The following is an 18,920-nucleotide window of genomic DNA, read 5'->3' on the forward strand; positions in this document are numbered from 1 at the left end:
TTAGATTAGACCAACACCTCACACCCTTTACCAAGATAAGATCCAAATGGTTACAGGACATAGACATAAAAAAACAATACTATAAGCAAATTAGAAGATCAAGGACTAGTCTACCTGTCAGATCTATGGAAAGGGGAGCAGTTTACGACTAAGGAAGAGTTGGAGAACATCACCAAAAACCAATTAGATGATTTCGATTACATTAAATTCAAAAGCATTTGCACATATAAAAGCAATGTAACCAAGATCAAAAGAAATGTAGTAAATTGACAAATGGTCAAAGGATATGCAAAGGCAATTTACAGATGAGGAGATCAAAGTAATCCATAGCCATATGAAAAAATGCTCTAAATCATTAATTATTAGAGAAATGCAAATTAAAGCTTCTCTGAGGTACCACCTCACACCTCTCAGATTGGCCATTATGACCAGGAAGGATAATGATCATTGTTGGAAGGGTTGTGGGAAATCTGGGACACTATTACACTGCTGGTGGAGCTGTGAACTCATCCAACCCTTCTGGAGAGCTATTTGGTACTATGCCCAAAGGGCAACAAAAATGTGCATACCCTTTGACCCAGCAATACCACTACTGGGTCTATACCCTGAAGAGATGATGAAAAATTGTAAAAACATTACTTGTACAAAAATATTTATAGCAGCCCTGTTTGTGGTGGCAAAGAATCAGAAATCAATAAATGTCCTTCAATTGGGGAATGGCTTAGCAAACTGTGCTATATGTATGTCATGGAACACTATTGTTCTATTAGAAACCAGGAAGGACGGGATTTCAGGGAAGCCTGGAGGAATTTGCATGAACTGATGCTGAGTGAGATGAGCAGAACCAGAAAAACACTGTACACCCTAACAGCAACATGGGAGTGATGTTCAACCTTGAAGGACTTGCTCATTTCATCAGTGCAACAATCAGGAATGATTTTGGGCTGTCTGCAAAGGAGAGTGCCATCTGTACCCAGATAAGGAGCTGTGGAGTTTGAACAAAGTGTAAGGACTATTCCCTTTAATTTAGGAAAAAACCAGATATCTTATTGTCTGATCTTGTTACCTCTTAGACTTCTCTAAGGATATGATTTCTCTCTCATCACACCCAATTTAGATCAAGGTACAACATGGAAACCAAGTAAAGACTGACAGATTGCTTTCTGTGGGGGAGTGGGGGGAGGGAAGCAAGATGGGGGGGATTGTAAAACTCAAATAATATCTTTAATAAAAATAAGTTAAAAAAAACAAGTGGTGAAACCAAAGAGAACGGAGAAGTTGGTAGCAATGCAGCTTTTTGCCCACAATGATTTCAAATCCCTGGCCCAGACAAATGATATCTCTGGGGTCTGAAAGAATTTGTAGATGTGATTAAGTAAAGAAAGGCAACAGGATCAGAAATGAGCAAAACAATTTTCCCAGTTAAAAACAAAATCCAGTAGGATTGACTTTCATTCCTGATAAATTTTAGGACATATTTTTACAAGTATGGCTTTTGGGTATTTATAAAGGGATGCAAAGATTAGTGAGAAACACAACATCAATTCATGAAGGACAGTTCTCATCAGATAAGCCTCCTTTTTTGGTCAGGCTCATTAGACTAGCTGGATCAGAAGAATGCCATGAAGACAATAGAATATATATGTAATTATCAAGACATTAAGATATAACTGGATTTGAATTCTAGAAAAAAACACTATTGGTTGTTTAAATTCAGGAAAGTCGTTTAACTTCACTGAAACCTGATTTGTTCCTCTGTGAAATGGAGGCACTTATACTATGCATTGCTTTGTCACAGATTTATAATGAGAAATGTATTTGGTAATGTATAAAGGTCTACTTAAGTGTTTTGTACTCATGAATATTTAAAAAGTGATAAATGTCATTGATAATAATAATAATAGTTTATATTTATGTTAACAATTTTTTCTAAAGCATTTTCCCCCACATAAATCTATGTGAACTTGGTACATAAAATAGTATTATTCCCATTTTATAGATAAACTGAAACTCAGTTTAGGTGACTTATTGTTGGTCACATATCTAGTGTCAAAATTATGTTTTGAACACAAATTGAATAATAAAAATGATATAACTATATCAGGGTAAGGAGAGTTATGTTTTTATATATATTTGAAAACAGTCTTTATGTATTATTTAAACATTAAAAGGACCATTTCCATCTATTTCTTTAGTCTTAAAATGTGCCTAGAAATTTCCTTGGCAATCTTGCTTAAAATTAAAAATATTTTCTGAAATTGCAGCATTGAAATTAAAATTAACTTTGTTTTGGTATCTTTTGTTACTAGTATAGTTACAGTGTTTCTATGCTATTTTAGCTAAAAATGTGTTTAAACATACTTTTGATAAACCATACACAAAAGAATTTTATTCCTACAAGAAAATCCTTTCTTGGTTACAAATATCTGACTTACAAATGTACCTTGAGAGCCCAATCCATCTACCCATAGTTCATAGTCCAGCAGATTTGAATTCATATTAATATTCTCATATAGCCTCCTCCTACACATTTAGTTTTCCTCCTCATTCTTCAAATACCATCTCCAACATACACTCACACAAACACAAACACACACACACACACACACACACACACACACACACACACATTCTGCCTATTTGTATTCTGTGCCTTTAATGTACTTTGACCTAGAATAGAAAGTATAATATCTAGAGATGGAGATGACAAAAGTTGATAGAAACCATTTTTATTACACTAATAAGCCAGAGATCAACAATCCAGGAACTATGCTCATCCTAGTCACAACCAACAAAAAGCTATAAACCAAGGTATTCAGTTTATCAATGTGTCTATGAAGTATGGAAAGTACTCCGGGTACATTTTAAGTTGCCTGAAATAAAATGAGAAAACTCTCTATCATTGTGACTGCCTTGCAAACATAGGTTTAACAAATGACCAAATAGAGTTTGAATGCCTACTGACAAAACTTCCCACAGTTTATAAAAAAAAAGTTCATGACAGGACATTCATTTTTAGCATTTTCTTGATGTATGTGACTTTGGATAAGCCATCTGAAGATAAGGAATCAGACTTTTATCTTAGAACTATACTTATAACTTTACAAAGTGTTACCTGTGGGTCCAGATTTTTTAAATACATGCAAAGCTTATAAAGGGAAAAGTTATGAATTACCTTTAAAATAAAAGGAAATTCCCTTAAACTATCTTCTCTAGAATCTGATCATGACCTCCTTATGTACAATTTTCTTTGATAATAATTAATTTTCAGGCAATTACATTTACCATTATTTAGTGATTAGATGTATTTCAATATGCTAAACCTGAGAATTTTTATATGTCCTTGTTTTACTGTGAAAATCAATGGGTCAGGAAAGACATAAGCCATGGTGAATTCATTTTTATCAGAGTATATGTGGAGCTTTTCAGAGAGTATAAATTAAAATTTGAGATACCTAAGAAAAATATTTCCCAAAATATCACCTTATCCTTTAACTATAATATATATATATATATGTATATATATATATACATATATATATACATATATATATATATGCATGCAGACCCAATGTCCTTGGAGTCACTCGGAAGTTCAGACAAAAGAAATTCCAATTTAGTCTTTAATTTTTATCAGCATTCTATTGCTTGTTACTTTGAGCAACCAATTGTTCTTCCACTAGAAAATAAAGGCCTATATTCTTATCCCAGAATCATATGAATCCAAAAGTGATACAATGAAAATTGAACTCAAATTAATAATGTTTCATATAGTAGCAGCTAAGTGGTGCAATGGATAGAATAACCAGCTCACCAATCCAATTCAAATCTGGCCTCAGATGCTTAATACTTACTTTTGTGACCTTGGGCAAGTTACTTAACTCCACTGCCTTTCAAAAATAAAAAAATGTTTCATATAGGAAATCTTTAGTTAAAAGGCAAACTATTATCATACAATTTTTTTTATTTCACTCAAGTCAACTTCTAATGTTTTAACAAGGAAGTCTCCAAGGACAAAGTCTCAGGCTCAGTCTTTACCATCCTCCAGGTCTCTCATGCAAGGAAAAGGAAGCAACCCTAACCACCCATATATACTTTCCCTCCCACCTCCCTTTCTCTCTTTCTCTCTAACATAAACGATATAATATACCAAGCATGTTAGCGGTACACTGAAGAATTCCTGAGACATCTTCAATTTCCTCTTTGCTGGAATGGTCTGCATAGGAGCATCTGTTAGAGAGATTGTAGAAATTCTTTTCTGCATCCCTGTAACTAAAATGGAAAAAGAAATGAGCAAATGGAAAGTTTAAAGCATTTCTGAAAGCACAAACACAAGAATCTGTATCTCTTGCTTTTAACCCAATGCCATTTTTAAAGAACTGATGCTTTAACATATAGTCTATGACAAAATACACCATTAGCTTCAGCATAAATAGCATGGGCATGAAATTGGAGACATTCTTTAATGAGCAACAGTATAAGGGGAAAAAAGAAAAAAAAACAAAAATTTAGCAGTTAGCAAATACCTCACTATCTGAGTGCGTCATCACTGCTTGGCAGTGAAATTTTCTAGTGAAGTTGTATGGTACATATAAAACAGGGGGTGGTGAGTAGCTGTCCAGCATCTGTGAGGCAGTGAGGCAAAAGCACCTTCAATGACCAAATAAACATACTATTGTCACATAAAAACTTTTTTTATCTTATTTAACCACCATCTTGAATATTTTAAATGGTCATGTTCTCTCTCTCTCTCTCTCTCTCTCTCTCTCTCTCTCTCTCTCTCTCTCTCTCTTTCTCCCCCCTCCCCCTCTCTCAACTTTCCCTAAGATCTATCCATTCCTTACAATATAACCATTACTCCTCTAAGAGGGGATTTAGAAATCAGAAATTTTAAAGAAAGTGATCAGTAGGACTCTATGAAAGACAACTTCAATAAATAAAGATGAGTTTGCAAAAGAAACAGAGTGGTAGATATTTAATATGGACTTGGAAGCATGTAGATGTTTGAGGCACTTTCTGGTTTAATATAAATATACAAATCTAATAGAAATGACTCAATAAACTGTTAATAGAATTTTTTAACAATAACCATAAAGATAAGGGAATATAGTCACCCAATTCATAAATAACAGTGCCCCTTCTCACAACTGAGTTCCTGAAATCTCTGCAAGATGCAGATCTTCAAACATTCCTAAAGTAAGATGGATTTTGATTTTAAATTATTCTAATTCAAAGTCATACTGTATAGTCATACCTCAGTTTGAGGTTCCCTGATCTAGAGGGAAATAGAAAAACTGAATCTGACTTCTGTCACCAAAATTTATGCAGAGATGTTTTCTGTAACAACCATCCACACTTGCTCTGAAGGGGAAAGCACTGCTTGCTTCCCTCTTCTTGAAGGGAAGAACTGAGGGTCAAGCAGTCCTTATAGCAATACAGTTTTCTGACTATTCCCATTCTAATCAGATCACATATAATTAATTGCCTTCCTGTTTACTATAACCACTCACTTGCTTCTCCATTCCAAATTGGAGTCAGAGCTAAGATTAGAGTTCTCTTTCCCAAGTTCTAGGTCAGCTTTGAGGACTGGAGAGAGAGGAAAGCATGAAATCCTTTTTAAAGAACCTGGTCATTTTGCAATCAAAAAAATTTATTACTGTTAACAGAAAATCGTTATGATCCATTGTTTCTCATTTTTGAGAATACTCTTCTGATTAGATTTGAGAGAACTAGTATGACATTATATCCATCATTATACCCACATTTGAAATATTTTGAAGGTAATGAGATCTTGATGAATAATTGAGATTTTGTCTAGGATATTCAAGCAGTCAATCCTATAATAATTGGATAGGACTTGCCCATATTTGAAATATAATGAGAACTCAAAGATTTTGATGGAGATAATTTATAAAGACATATATGTTCACATATATATGAATATAGATATGAATAATGTATTTGAAGATATCCATAGATAAATAGAGCTCACTGAAATCCTGCTCTGAGGTCTCATCACATCATGGAGAAACAATATTGGATCAGTGTTTCTTAAGCTGGAGTCTGTGAACTTATTTTTTTAAAGCATGTTGATAATTATATTTCAATATAATTTTATTTTTGACAATTCAACAATATTCTGTTATGCTTTTAATCACATTATTCTAAGAAGGAGTTTATAGTATTAAACAGACTGCCAAAGGGATCCATAACATAAAAAATATTAAAAGCCCCAGAATTAGAGATGAACTCTGACATAGATATACTGCTTGTTTGACCTGATTACTTACCCTTTTAGTTCCCTAATCAACTTACAAGCATATAAATAATATAAATACATATATCTATATATATATATGTGTGTGTATATATATATATATATATATATATATATATGTGCAGACTCATCTCTAGAAATAAAACTCATAAGGTCAAGTACTAGGCAAAAAAGTCACATAGTCTATAATACCTAGGGTTGATCATAACAATATGAAATTTCCACAGTCTTGATATGCCTATTGAGATCAATCTAATTTAATCCTTCTCCTTTGTCAAAAAGGAAAAGAACAAAAGCTCAATTGTGTAATATTGAACTAGTATACATGGTAATAATAGGAATGAAGAAAGGACTTAATTTCAAAAGGCAATGAGAAATAGTTTCCCTGTCTAACATCCAATGGAAGACAATATTTCATTATATTAGGCCAATAATGCAAGAAAGGAAAAAAATAACTTAAAGCAAACTGCTAAAAATTTGGCAAATGCATCCCATGGCTGCAATAAAGCAATAGAATATGGCAGGAATTATAAATTTTTAAGTCAGTCACCTAGAATTTATTAATTACCTATTATGTGCCAGGCAATGAGTTTAAGTACTGGGGATACAAAGAAAAGAAAAAATGGCCCCTGATGACCAGGATCCAACAAACTAATGGAGAAAGACAACATGCAAAGAACAAGCAAGATATAGGCAGGAAAAATGAGAAGGGGGACAATAATCTCAGAGTAAACATACTCAGATTGAGATCTCAAAAAGCCTTCCTACAGAAGATGAAATTTTTCTGAAATGTTAAAGAAATCAGGAAAACCAGGAGATAGATAAGGAGAGAAAACATTTCAGGCATGGGGACTGGCCCATGAAAATACTCAGGCAAGAGAGATGGAGCATCATGTGCAAGGAATAACAAAAAGTTTCACATGTGACTGGATCACAAAGTAATAAAATATAAGATCAGAAAGGAAAGAAAAAGCAAGATTAAAAAGATTTTGAGGATTTTATATTTCATTCTGAAGAGGATAGAAAGCCATTGGAGTTTATTGAGGAGGCTAAAAAAGTCAGATCTACAACTTGGGAAAATCAATTTGACAAATGGTATGGAAGATGAATTGGAATGGGGAGAGACTTGAAGCAGGAAGATCAAACTTCAGATTATTGCTACAATTGATGAGGCCTTGGAACAGGGTGTTGTATTTTATTAAAATATAAGGGGACATATAGATGAGATGTCATAAAGGAAGAAATTGGACACAGATTAGATATGGGAACATGAAGGAGAATAAAGAGTTGAGAATGGCATCTCAGTTGCAAGCCTCAGTAATTGAAAGGATGGTGGTGCTTTGCATAATAACAGAGTTAGGAAAGGCAGTTTGGTAGGGCAGTGGATAGAGCTTTAATTGGCCTTGGAGAGTCAGGAGAATGAGAGTTCAGATCCAGTCTCAGACACTTGACACTTACTAGCTGTATGACCTTGGGCAACTTACTTAATCCTGACTGTCCTTGCATCCAGGACCATCTCCAGTCATCCTGTTTCAGATCTGTCTGGTGATTTAACACAGCTTCTCCTCACTAAAAATCCAATTCATTTGCTTTTAGTGGCAAATGATGTTATGGTTCACTTCAAGAACAAAAGACAAGCAGCAGCAGCATCAAAGAAGTTAGGGAAAAAAGGAAATTTGCAAGGGAAAAGAGAAAATAAGTTCAATTTTGGATGTACTGAGTTAAATATATTTACAGATCTGAGATATCTAACATAACAGTTGAAGATGCAAGCCTAGGGGAGGAAAGAGATTAGGATTGGACAAGTAGATCTTAGAATCTTTGTTATAGAGTTGATCATTAAAAGTACGAGGTTGACTAGTTCACCAAGTGAAAGAATATATAGGGCGGCTAGGTGGCATAGTGGATAAAGCACCAGCCTTGGAGTCAGGAGTACCTGAGTTCAAATCCAGTCTCAGACACTTAATAATGACCTAGCTGTGTGGCCTTGGGCAAGCCACTTAACCCCATTTGCCTTGCAAAAACCTAAAAAACAAAAAGAAAGAAAGAAAGAATATATATAGAGAAAAGGTGATCCCAGGACAGAGCTTTGAGGGGAACCTCGATATTAATGTATATGAAAAGGAAAAAGAACCAGAAAAGGAGATAAGGAGAACTAAGACAGGTAGGAGAAGAATCATGATAGAATAATGTCACAAAAACCTAAAAAAGAAGAGAGTATCAAGAAAAAAGTTTTTGAAACTATCAAAGGTTGCAAAAGGATAAAGAATAATAATTAATAAAAGAGTCAGAAGAGAATTATATATTAAAGGAACAAATATCTATGTGTAAATTCACTAACATGGGAGGAAGCATGGAAGAATGTATATATGGTTAAAGAAAAAATAAAGGACAACAGGGAAGAATATGGGGTAGGGATATTCAGATTTCTTCTTTAAAAGAAAGACTAGAATTAAAAAGTTTCAGATGTAGATTACAATATGGGCACAGTGATAGAATAGAGTTAAGGAATGTCATTTATCCAAAAAAGTGGAATTGACTGGTAGATCAGGAAATGGTAGAGATGTAGCAGGCATCGGCAGTCTTAGGGAAAAGCTTTCATAAAGAAGGGAGAGGTAAGATTGGATGACATTAGATGGATTCAGACATGGTTGAATGATTCTGTCATAAGAACTATATCTAATCACTCCTTCTTATTTTTATTTTACTAGTTGAGTCCAAGCATTAAATGTCACACTTGTGTATTTTTAATTTATTAAATTTATGTTGTATTTGGTTCATTATTATAAGTTGTTGAGATAATAACAAATGTAAAGACCTATTCTTGGGTCCAAAAAATCAACTTCAAAAGTTAAAAAAAGGAGAGATATGGCTAAATAAGAGTAAATATAAAAAGCAAATGGGGAGTTATTTTAGAAGACTCCAAGTGTAATATGAAGCACAACTGTTCTGTGATCAAAAAATTTCACCAGTTGTTTTACTAACTACATTTCTAGAATTGTAACTCCCAGAATAAATTAGATGAGTATCTGGCTATCTATATTCTGAGCTTCTCAGAACACACCTGGAAAACTGTGTCTAATTCTGAGTGCTCCAGTTTTGGAAAGAATATTGATGAGATGAAGCAGTGTTCCAGAAAAGGTTGATCAAGATGGTAGGGGACTTAAAAATCATTCCATTAAATGAAGGAAACCAAGGGTTCCTCATTACTAGGAACTTTTGAGCAGAGGTTGTATGATAACTTGTTAGGGATGTTGTAGCAAAGTATCCTTGTCAAGAATGCTTTGGATTTGGTGACTTTTGAGAACCCTTCCACTTGTGAGATTTCGTGCTTACAAGATTCTTAACAGGACAGAGGAATTCAAGGTGTTAATCTTGAGAAAAGATTGCAATATGAAAAATATTTAGAGTTGCAATGAATAAAAGGCACAGATTCTCTTGACCAGTACAGATGACTGAATCATCTACTTCATTACATATCCAGTATCTATTAGAAACAGAATGTTAACCCAAGACTATGACTCCAAAGATGGGCCTTTATCCAAAATATTACTCTGCCTTTCTATATTGTAACCCTGGCTCTATTTTTTTTCCACAGAGAAAAACTAGGGTCAACTAATGAATAGATGGTTACAGAGAAGTAAAATTCTGGTTCATGTAAGGAAATATTTGCTGATGACTATAGCCATTTTTAAATGGAATCAACTGTCTTGGATATAGTGTATTCCCCAAGGAAGGTCTACAAGTGCAATGTGGATGGGCACTTGTCAAAGACATGGTTTAGAGAAATTAAGCTTTGGATTCAATTCTAGTGTCTATGACAAAAAATTGTTCTGGTATAAAGGAGAAAATAAATGCTGATTTTTTAATATCTTCTTACATATGCTTCATGTTTTTTAATATTTTGAACAGTTCATTTCAGACTCCTCACTACTTCTAATTTACCTTCTAATAAATGATGAAAGAGTACTAGTCTATGTTTTGCCTGGCAAAGTATCTGGCACAGGGTAGATGTTTAATAAATCTTTGTTAATTGCTTGATGCTTATACTTAACCTATATAGAATTCAAGATCCTCCTCCAAAAGTTATGTAATTGTATGAGAAAAACTCTGAGATTCCTTATGGCTGTAGAGTCTATGATTTTGTGATTCAACAGTAACCAATCCTGAATATCTGTGAGAAATTATACCAGAGATGAGATTCTGGACTGATTGCTAATAATAACCAAAGCAATGTGTCCTGTTAACATATCAAACAGAAGTGTGAATCCAGTTTAGATAGAGAAATATGAAAAACAAACACATATTTGACAATAATAGAGAAGATAAAGCAATGAAACGCAATTACTTGCTACAATTCTTACAGATGTGAACATCTGCTTGAGATAATATTGAGCATATATGTCTAGGATCTAAATCTTTCAAGGGTCTAGGCCAAGACTAAGGAACTGAACGTGTAGGGAATGTTTCAATTTCTAGCTTCTGCTTGAAGAGCTCGAAACTGGAAAGCTCTTAAAGTTTGTAGGGTAAAAGGTTGAAGAAAGAAGTTTAATTATGAATCATATTATCTCTGCATCCCTAGCTCCCTCAGAATTCAACACTATAATGACCCATGTGCTTTGCCTAGCCTCTAATTTATAATTCTTCCTTTCTGACTTATCTTCCCCAGAACCAGGACACTATGCCACTTACTGACCAACTACACAACATGTTACTCTTACACTGGCCATCCCACTGCAAACTTGAACTCTACTCCTGAGTCTCCAATCTCTGATAGAAGACCTTTCCACTCCAATTTACATATTATTCTCACCATTAAAATGTGAACTTATTGAGAGCAGACTGCTTTCCTGCATTTTTTTTGTATCCTCAGGTTTTAGCATAGTCCTGAAATATGTTGTGTCTAACATATATTCTGTCTACTTATCTATCTAGTATCAATTTTTGTCTATTTAATATTTATACATTCATCCTTTTCCAAATAAGATTTGTTTTCTAATAACTTAAGGCTCCTAGTCACTAGTCTAAAATTTAAACTCACAGTTAATGTTCTCTCTAATTTTTTTAGGCTGTGAAAAGATTATATTATATGAGCAAATTTATGCATACATAATATATACACACAAATAAGTAAGCCTATTTGTATAGAGATATTCCTTTTGCAAGCAAATAAAAATGGCAACAAAGGAAATGTTTAATGGTATACATAATCATTATTTTCTTACATTGTAACTAAACAAATGGTAAACAGGTCACATAAATTACTGTAATTAATATTACTTTTTTATAGCCAAACCATATTTTTAGTTCTTTATTAGTTTTCCAGTATCTGTAATAAGCAATAATGTTTTCAATTTTCTCTTGTACATGTACTGTTGAATCATATAGATTCATAGTCTTAGGAATGGAAATAGTCTTGGAGGTTATTGTCTAGTCTCTGACTCAGTATGGAAAACCCTCCTATATCATTTTTGACAATCATACAACCTCTACTACTAATCCAGGTGAATTCACTTAGCAGACTACTAATTCCATTGTTGAACTGTCCTAAAAAGTTGCTTATTTGGGGCAGCTAGGTGGCACAGTGGATAGAGTACCAGCCCTGGAGTCAGGAGGATCTGCATTCAAATCTGACCTCAGACACTTAATTACCTAGCTGTGTGACCTTGGGCTAATCACATAACCCCACTACATTTCAAAGAAAAATACCAAAAAGTTGCTTATTTGTAGACCAAGGAAGGTCTACAAGTGCAATGTGGATGGGCACTTGTCAAAGACATGGTTTAGAGAATTCAAGCTTTGGATAAAATTCTAGTGTCTATGACAAAAAAAAAATTATTCTGGTATAAACGAAAAAATAAATGCTGATATTTTTAATATCTTCTTACATATGCTTCATGTTTACTTTAATATTTTGAACAGTTCATTTCAGACTCCTCACTACTTCTAATTTACCTTACCTAATAAATGCTGAAAGAACATTAGTCTATGTTTTTCCATTTTTCCCAAAATCTGAATCATTTTCACTCTTTCACCCATGCCCAAGATTTCAGTTCTTCTCTGCAGAGCAGCCCAGAACTCTATTCCTTCCATATCAAATACTTAAAGAACCATTCTCATCTTGAGCTTCTCTTCTTATCACTCCAGCCAAAGTAGCCTCCCATCACAACATTGTTTTTCTGTATATCAACTTTGTCATCTGTTTCAGAATTCACCTGCCATTTTATCCTTCTGACTAATAAGTGTATAGTATGCAATTATATATCACTATCTTTGGTATAGGACTATACTTCATGGACACTCTAAGGATGAAGATAAGTAACCAAATGTGATAGCTAAGGAAAGAAGAGAAGAGGTCCAGGGACAGATGTTTGGAGTATAAATAAAGTGATAGGGAATGATACGGTGAATGAGTGAGGGAGACCAATAAGGAGTGGTCAGACAGGAAAAGAAAAGAGGATAGTGTCAGAAAAACAAATGTGAATATTGAGGAGAAATGGGTGGTAAACAACATTACTGCAGAGATAACTGGTAACAGAACAAAAAGCCAATTTCAATTGAATGATGAAGTCAAAAACCATACTGCAAAAAAAAAAAAAAAAGTGAATGAGAGGAGAGAAAGTGAAGCAAAAAAATGTAGCCAGGTTTTATTTTCCCCATAAGTTTTCTAGGAAACTTAAGAGAATTTGTGAAAGATAGAAAATACTTGAGTGTGATTATAAGTTATTAAGAAGGTATTAGTAAGTAGCAAGAAACCAAATATTAGAGATGGAGGAAATGATTAAGGGAGCTATTCCTATTATAGGAAACAGGAGGATTAAGGATTTATGTATAATTTTTTGACCTTAGCAAGAAGTAGCAAAGTTGGACTAAAGAAAAATAAAGGATGATTCCAGGGAAGGATGAGATGAAAGAGCAAAGAAAGAGCTTTAGTTTCAGACTAAAGAAGGAATCATAGTCTCTTAATTTTTCAATAAATTATGAGTGAAGATTCTCAAATAAAAGGCTCAGTCTTGAAGAAAGAAGAGATTTGGTACAGCCATCATAAGGAGAAAGGGAATCAATTAGGGAGGATCAAAAAAACTGTGAAGCCCCAGTTCAGATTAGAGAACATTAATTTATAGTGGACCCAGTTAACATGGTTGTATGAATTTTTCCAATTATTTTGAGTAATATGTGAGTAAGATTAGAGGAAGTGCATAGTGGCAAGTATCCAGGATTGGGATAAATGGCATGCCATAGGGGCAAGATTTTAATATCAGTTAATTTGCTGTAATTTGGAGTCAAAAGACTTGAGCTAACATACCAATTCTGACTCATTATCTGTGTAACCTTGAGAATGTCACTTTACTCCACTGAGTTTTGGTTCCTCAACTGTGAAATGGCAATAGTAATACATACCTTATCTAAAGAGAAATTGTTTTATAAATTTCAGAACGATTTAGGAATGTTATTAATAATTGCTAATAAGAACTATATTTTATAAATAATTTAGCATATTTGATAAGCTAATAAATATTCATTATTAATAATTTATAAAGCTGTTTGTTCTTGAATAAAATTTGGCCACTGACCTTTTTTATCCAACATGTTCTGTTTGAATAAGATGTATTTATTTACCCTATTCTCTATAATGTTTTATGGCTTCTTTTAACTAAGTTTATAATCTACAATAGAGATAAACTGCTTAAACATATCTCCGATTATTAATACTATGGCATAAACGAGTTTCAAAACATAAATAATGCTTTCAGACCTTTTCCTGCATTAATTAAAAGGAGATTAATAAATCTCAAAGGCACTGAGCTCTAGGAAGAAACTGAATAAGAGAAAAATAGGATGGGTTGGATAATGAAGAGATGAGAAGGATGCCACAGAGAAGGAAAGGAGACATAAAAGTGAGATAAGTTTTATCATGTAATAATTCCATGTAATAATTTTATGTAATAATTTTATCAAATTAGCTTTATTTATCAGCAGCATTATAGGATAAGATAAAAGTTATGAATAGAAGTAATGCCATCATGGTGTCTTCCCTGGACCTCAGTTTCTTCCACTATAAAATAAGTCAGTTCAGTTAGATCCCTTCTAGCTCTGTTTCTATGATCCTAAGGACTACTTCCCTATTCAGCCAAACAACACTTAGAGCAATTTTGACCAGTTATGAGTCTTTAAAAGCAGGCATATTTAAAGAAGGCTTCACAAAATGTTTAGACAGATCAGTAATGAATAAGGAAATGGGTCTTCATGATAGTTTGTGTAGGGTAAAACCCTAGACTGAAACTCATTGGGAAGAACAGGGACAATGAAAGGAGGTTTAAAAAAAAAAAAACAGGCCAGTCACCAGGACCCTGGACACTATAGCCTTTAGGCCACAGCAGGACGATGAAGGGAAGTTAACAATAGTTCTTTTGAAAGATTGCCATTGAATTCAGTGCCAACATCCAATGAGCACTTCACAGGTTTTTCAAGCTAGTGTTCAGGATACATGTTACAATCACCTTAATTCATGAGGTAGATATTTCAAACCAACCTCAGGTGATAGGATTTTGTGGGATGAGGGCAAGTTCTCACTCAGGTCCTTCTGTTGTCAGGACAAAAATTTGAATTAAATTGGGGAGGGGGTGATGCAGTATGAAAATTTCCAAAAATAGAAGAGAAGAAGAGGCCAGGGTAAATAAGAAGATGTAAGAAATACATACTTAGAATCCGAAGCAGAGACAGCTGGATCAGATTTTCTTGAGAGATACAAGAGGCTTGAAGTCTTTTTAAATGATCACCACACAATCAACTGCACTCATGTGACATTGTATTTCATCCCCTGCTTGCTTATTTTGAGTTACATAGACAATGGGTGGTACTGGAAAAGATTATGCAGAAAAATATAGGAGCATAAAATCATAGAATTATAGAATTAGGGCTGGAAGCAACTTCAGAAGTTATCTATTCCAACCATCTCATTTATAGATAGGAAAATGAGGCTCAGAAAGTCAAAATGATTTGTTCAGTGTGACACAAGTAGCAAATGTTGGGATTTGACCATAGATTATGTTCTTATGGACACTAAAATGGAGTGAGGAGTTGATTAGATGTTCAACATACTTTGTATTGAAGAAATGATTTTGTCCTGAAATATAATATAAGTTGGCCACCTTTCACTATAAAAGTTACCAGTTTTCTCTCCTTATTTGCCTGGAAAACCCAGTCACAGAATAAAAACTAGAATATTTTCTAGTATGAGATTTTACAATAAACAAACAAGTGTCATTTTCAGGAAAACAATTGTTCTTAATGTATTAATATTGTCACAAAGATTGGAAGAGTATACTTTAAACAGCGAGCTTGATATGAGAGATCAAGTTTACTTTGGAATGTGAGGAGGTGGATCAATCTTTACATGATATTTATATTTAATAGAGTAATATAATGGATCTATGACCTGATTAATGTAAATATAGTTTAAAGTACCTAATAGCCTCAAACTAACATTTCATTTTGTCATTTTTCCAGGGATATCTGACTGTTTAGGACTCATAGCAACTTCCTTCCCCCCCCAAAAAATCCCTTCTTTAATGCAAACTAACAATCATTTAATCCCTATAGATTATGTTCACAAGATCTCTGGCATTCTCTTGATTAATTTTTTTCCAGAAAATTTTCTTCCCAAATGCTCTTTGGTAAATTTTTCCACTCCTTAAAAGTAAGAAAAAATATATTGTTTCTCCAAAACACAATGACTTCTCCCAAGTTCTTTGTTACAAACTTCAGAAAACAGAATGGATTTATTCTGAATTTTGATGTCCCCTACACACTTCTACCAAATAGTTTTTAATCTTATAAGGAATTTTCTCTGTAAAAATATAGACTAATTTGTAGTGTGAATTATAAATATATATAAATATATATATATATATATGCATACTAAATGTAATCAAGCAAAAAGTAAAAAGCTGTGATACATGAGCAAGTAGAGTTCAGAACTGGTTTGCATTTCCCAGTTATACCTAATGTCTTGCTACAATTTATTTTCTGCTCCATTAGGAAGAGCTAACAATCTATACTATGAACATCATAGAAAATGATGGGGTAGACCAAAAAAAGACATGATACTATAAAAATGTGATTTTAGCTGAGCTGTCCTCATGTAAGAGATCCATGGAAGGTCCATGCATGGTTTTCAGTTGGTTAAGTGGTATTCAGTGGAAAAGTCATGAGTTTTGTAATCAAGAAAATATATGTTCAAGTCTAGTCTCAGGATTTACTAATTATGTGACTGAGTTAGTCACTTGATTTCTCTCAGCTTCAGCTGCCACATCAGTAAAATGGGGCTAATAATAGTATCTAAAAGGACTGTTATAAAAAATAAATGAAATAATACATGTAAAGGATTTTGGAAATTTTAAAATGTTATATAAATGTTGGCTATTATTATAATTGTATATTATCAGATTAAAAAATCTGAGCCAAAGACTCTCACTGGGACTCTAATATACCTCACTGAATGAAACATTAGATAATAAGAGATAGGGCAGGAGGAGGTACATGTGAAGAAAGGAAAATTAATATTGTAGAGGAATTGTTCTTCAAATGATTAAATACAAGTCAAAGAAAATAACTTCAAAGAACTATTATAGAACCCTACTTCTACTGCCCATAATAGCTGGCTATCCCAAATAGGTATATCAAAGAACTAAGATAGAAAGTGGGTCACATCACTTTGGCCAAGGGTTAGATGACAGAAAACCATTTGCTCAACAACAAAAGTGAGCAATTTACCTCTAATTTACCCCACCGATAATCAGCAAAATCCTTTTTACTTACCCAATAACTTGATGCTCATAATACTGTAGTGTCCTCTTGAGAGTCTGCTGTATAATCTGAGGCTACAGAATAATAATAAAAAAAGATATTATCAGCAAATCATTGCCAGTCCTACTCTAAGCATCATAGGCAGCTAGGTGACTACTGATTTATCATGCAAAGTTGTTTGTTTTACAATATTAACCCATTTTGCATTTTGCCATGTGTTTTCCCCATAGGAATTAAATGAGGTCTCCACAATCCCAAACATTTTCCATCTGAAGTAGATTTGTATAATCTTAGTCATTTCTTCAGTTCTTTCTCCCAGTTATTGAATTTAATTCAAAACTGAGTTCCTTCAATGTATATAGGACTGAGCATGATGAGGTTATTACTGCTCCCAAACGATTTGCAATATGGTTGATGACATGAGACATTTAACCAAGAAAGATGGTGTTCAGTCCAGTAGGGATCTATTTCTGCTATTCTATTTCAACCAGAATTTCAAAGGATGTTCAGTCAAGTATCCATAAAATAAGACAGATAAATAAAAGATGATAGTCAGCTAGAGAGAATATCTGTTAAGCATTTACAATGTGCTGGGAACTTTACTAAGAACTAGGGAACACAAAGAAAGGAAAAGTGAATATCCCTGACCTCAACAAACTTAACATGCTAATAGAGGATGACAGCACATAAGGAGAATACAAAAAAAAAACGGTAGTGGGTTGAAACTGGGGAACAGTGTAGATAGGGCAAGAGTGAATGATGGCCTATATAAGATACAGTGAAAGCTCACTATCAGAGCCAAGGGGTGAAGTTTCTTGTAAGGAAGAAGTATAATGAAGACAGGATGATGGAAAGAATTATGTTTTTAAAGAGATTTTGAGTATTTTTTGTTTTTAACTGGAAGATGATTTTGAAAATCTATTTTAGGAGTATTATTATAGCATGAGAATAATGGGGAAAAGGTCATTTTAAATGACCCAACCTATTTGTGAATAGAGTTAAAACCAACAATTTTCTTAAGGGCCCCATGGGGTTGATAGCAAAATACTGGGGAATTTCTGGGGCAGTCACAAGAACTTGTGGGGCAGTAAATTAAATTGCTGCCAACTCCTAAATAATTCCTGACAAAGCTTTATAATCCTCTCCCTTTCTTTGATAACTCAGGATAATTTTTTTTAATTCCATGAAAATCAGTGAATGTCTTCTTAACATTCCAGCAAAAGTTTCAAACATAGAAAGTTCTAGGTAAAACACAAGATCACAAAATGCATTGCTCACGATATAGAATGGAAAACAAGTGATATATATTTTTGCTAACAGGATAATCAGTGAAAGCAAAAATGGACAAATATTGAGTAAATCAATGAGGAAGGAAAAATATATATCCTTATCAGTAATAAAATTTTGAGATGAGGGATTTGTCACAAGGGTGATTTTTCTGTACACCGACCATTCAAATTTGTGTTATAAGTGATCAAAACCTTTGAGATAATTATAAGTTCATATATTTAGAGTCAGAAAGGGCCTTAGAATTTATCAAGTCCAACACCATCATTTTATGGATGAGAAAAACTGATGTTTAAGAGATTAAGTGACTTTTCTAAGATCACAAAGGTAGAGCTAAGGGTTCAAACCTTGCTCTGATTCCAAATTCAGTGTTTTCTCCATTGTACTATGTATTCAGAACATTATAGAGCTTGAATAGGCCACTAATTCATCTGTTTGTTGGAGAGTAGTAGATAATTTGTGGTACAGATTACAGTTTTCATTGTAGAGAGCAAACACACCAGGATCCAAGGAGTGAAGAAAAAGTTAAATTCTAAAACTAAGACAT

At 33.6% G+C, this 18,920-nt stretch overlaps 1 protein-coding gene across 3 annotated transcripts in view; it reads right to left on the reverse strand.

Annotated features, from left to right (window-relative positions):
• The window catches only part of GUCY1A2 (guanylate cyclase 1 soluble subunit alpha 2), a 406,888-nt gene that overhangs the window by 346,638 nt on the left and 41,330 nt on the right, over positions 1-18,920 (reverse strand). For all 3 annotated transcript variants that reach the window (XM_074216597.1, XM_074216599.1, XM_074216598.1), the window contains exons 2-3: positions 17,099-17,160; positions 4,151-4,272 (exon numbers count right to left, since the gene is read on the reverse strand). In XM_074216597.1, coding sequence (XP_074072698.1) covers positions 4,151-4,272; positions 17,099-17,160 — 184 coding nt within the window. The remainder of the gene's footprint in view (positions 1-4,150; positions 4,273-17,098; positions 17,161-18,920) is intronic.

The sequence above is a fragment of the Macrotis lagotis genome, chromosome 1, assembly GCF_037893015.1.
Source record: "Macrotis lagotis isolate mMagLag1 chromosome 1, bilby.v1.9.chrom.fasta, whole genome shotgun sequence".
Classification (NCBI taxonomy): domain Eukaryota; kingdom Metazoa; phylum Chordata; class Mammalia; order Peramelemorphia; family Peramelidae; genus Macrotis; species Macrotis lagotis.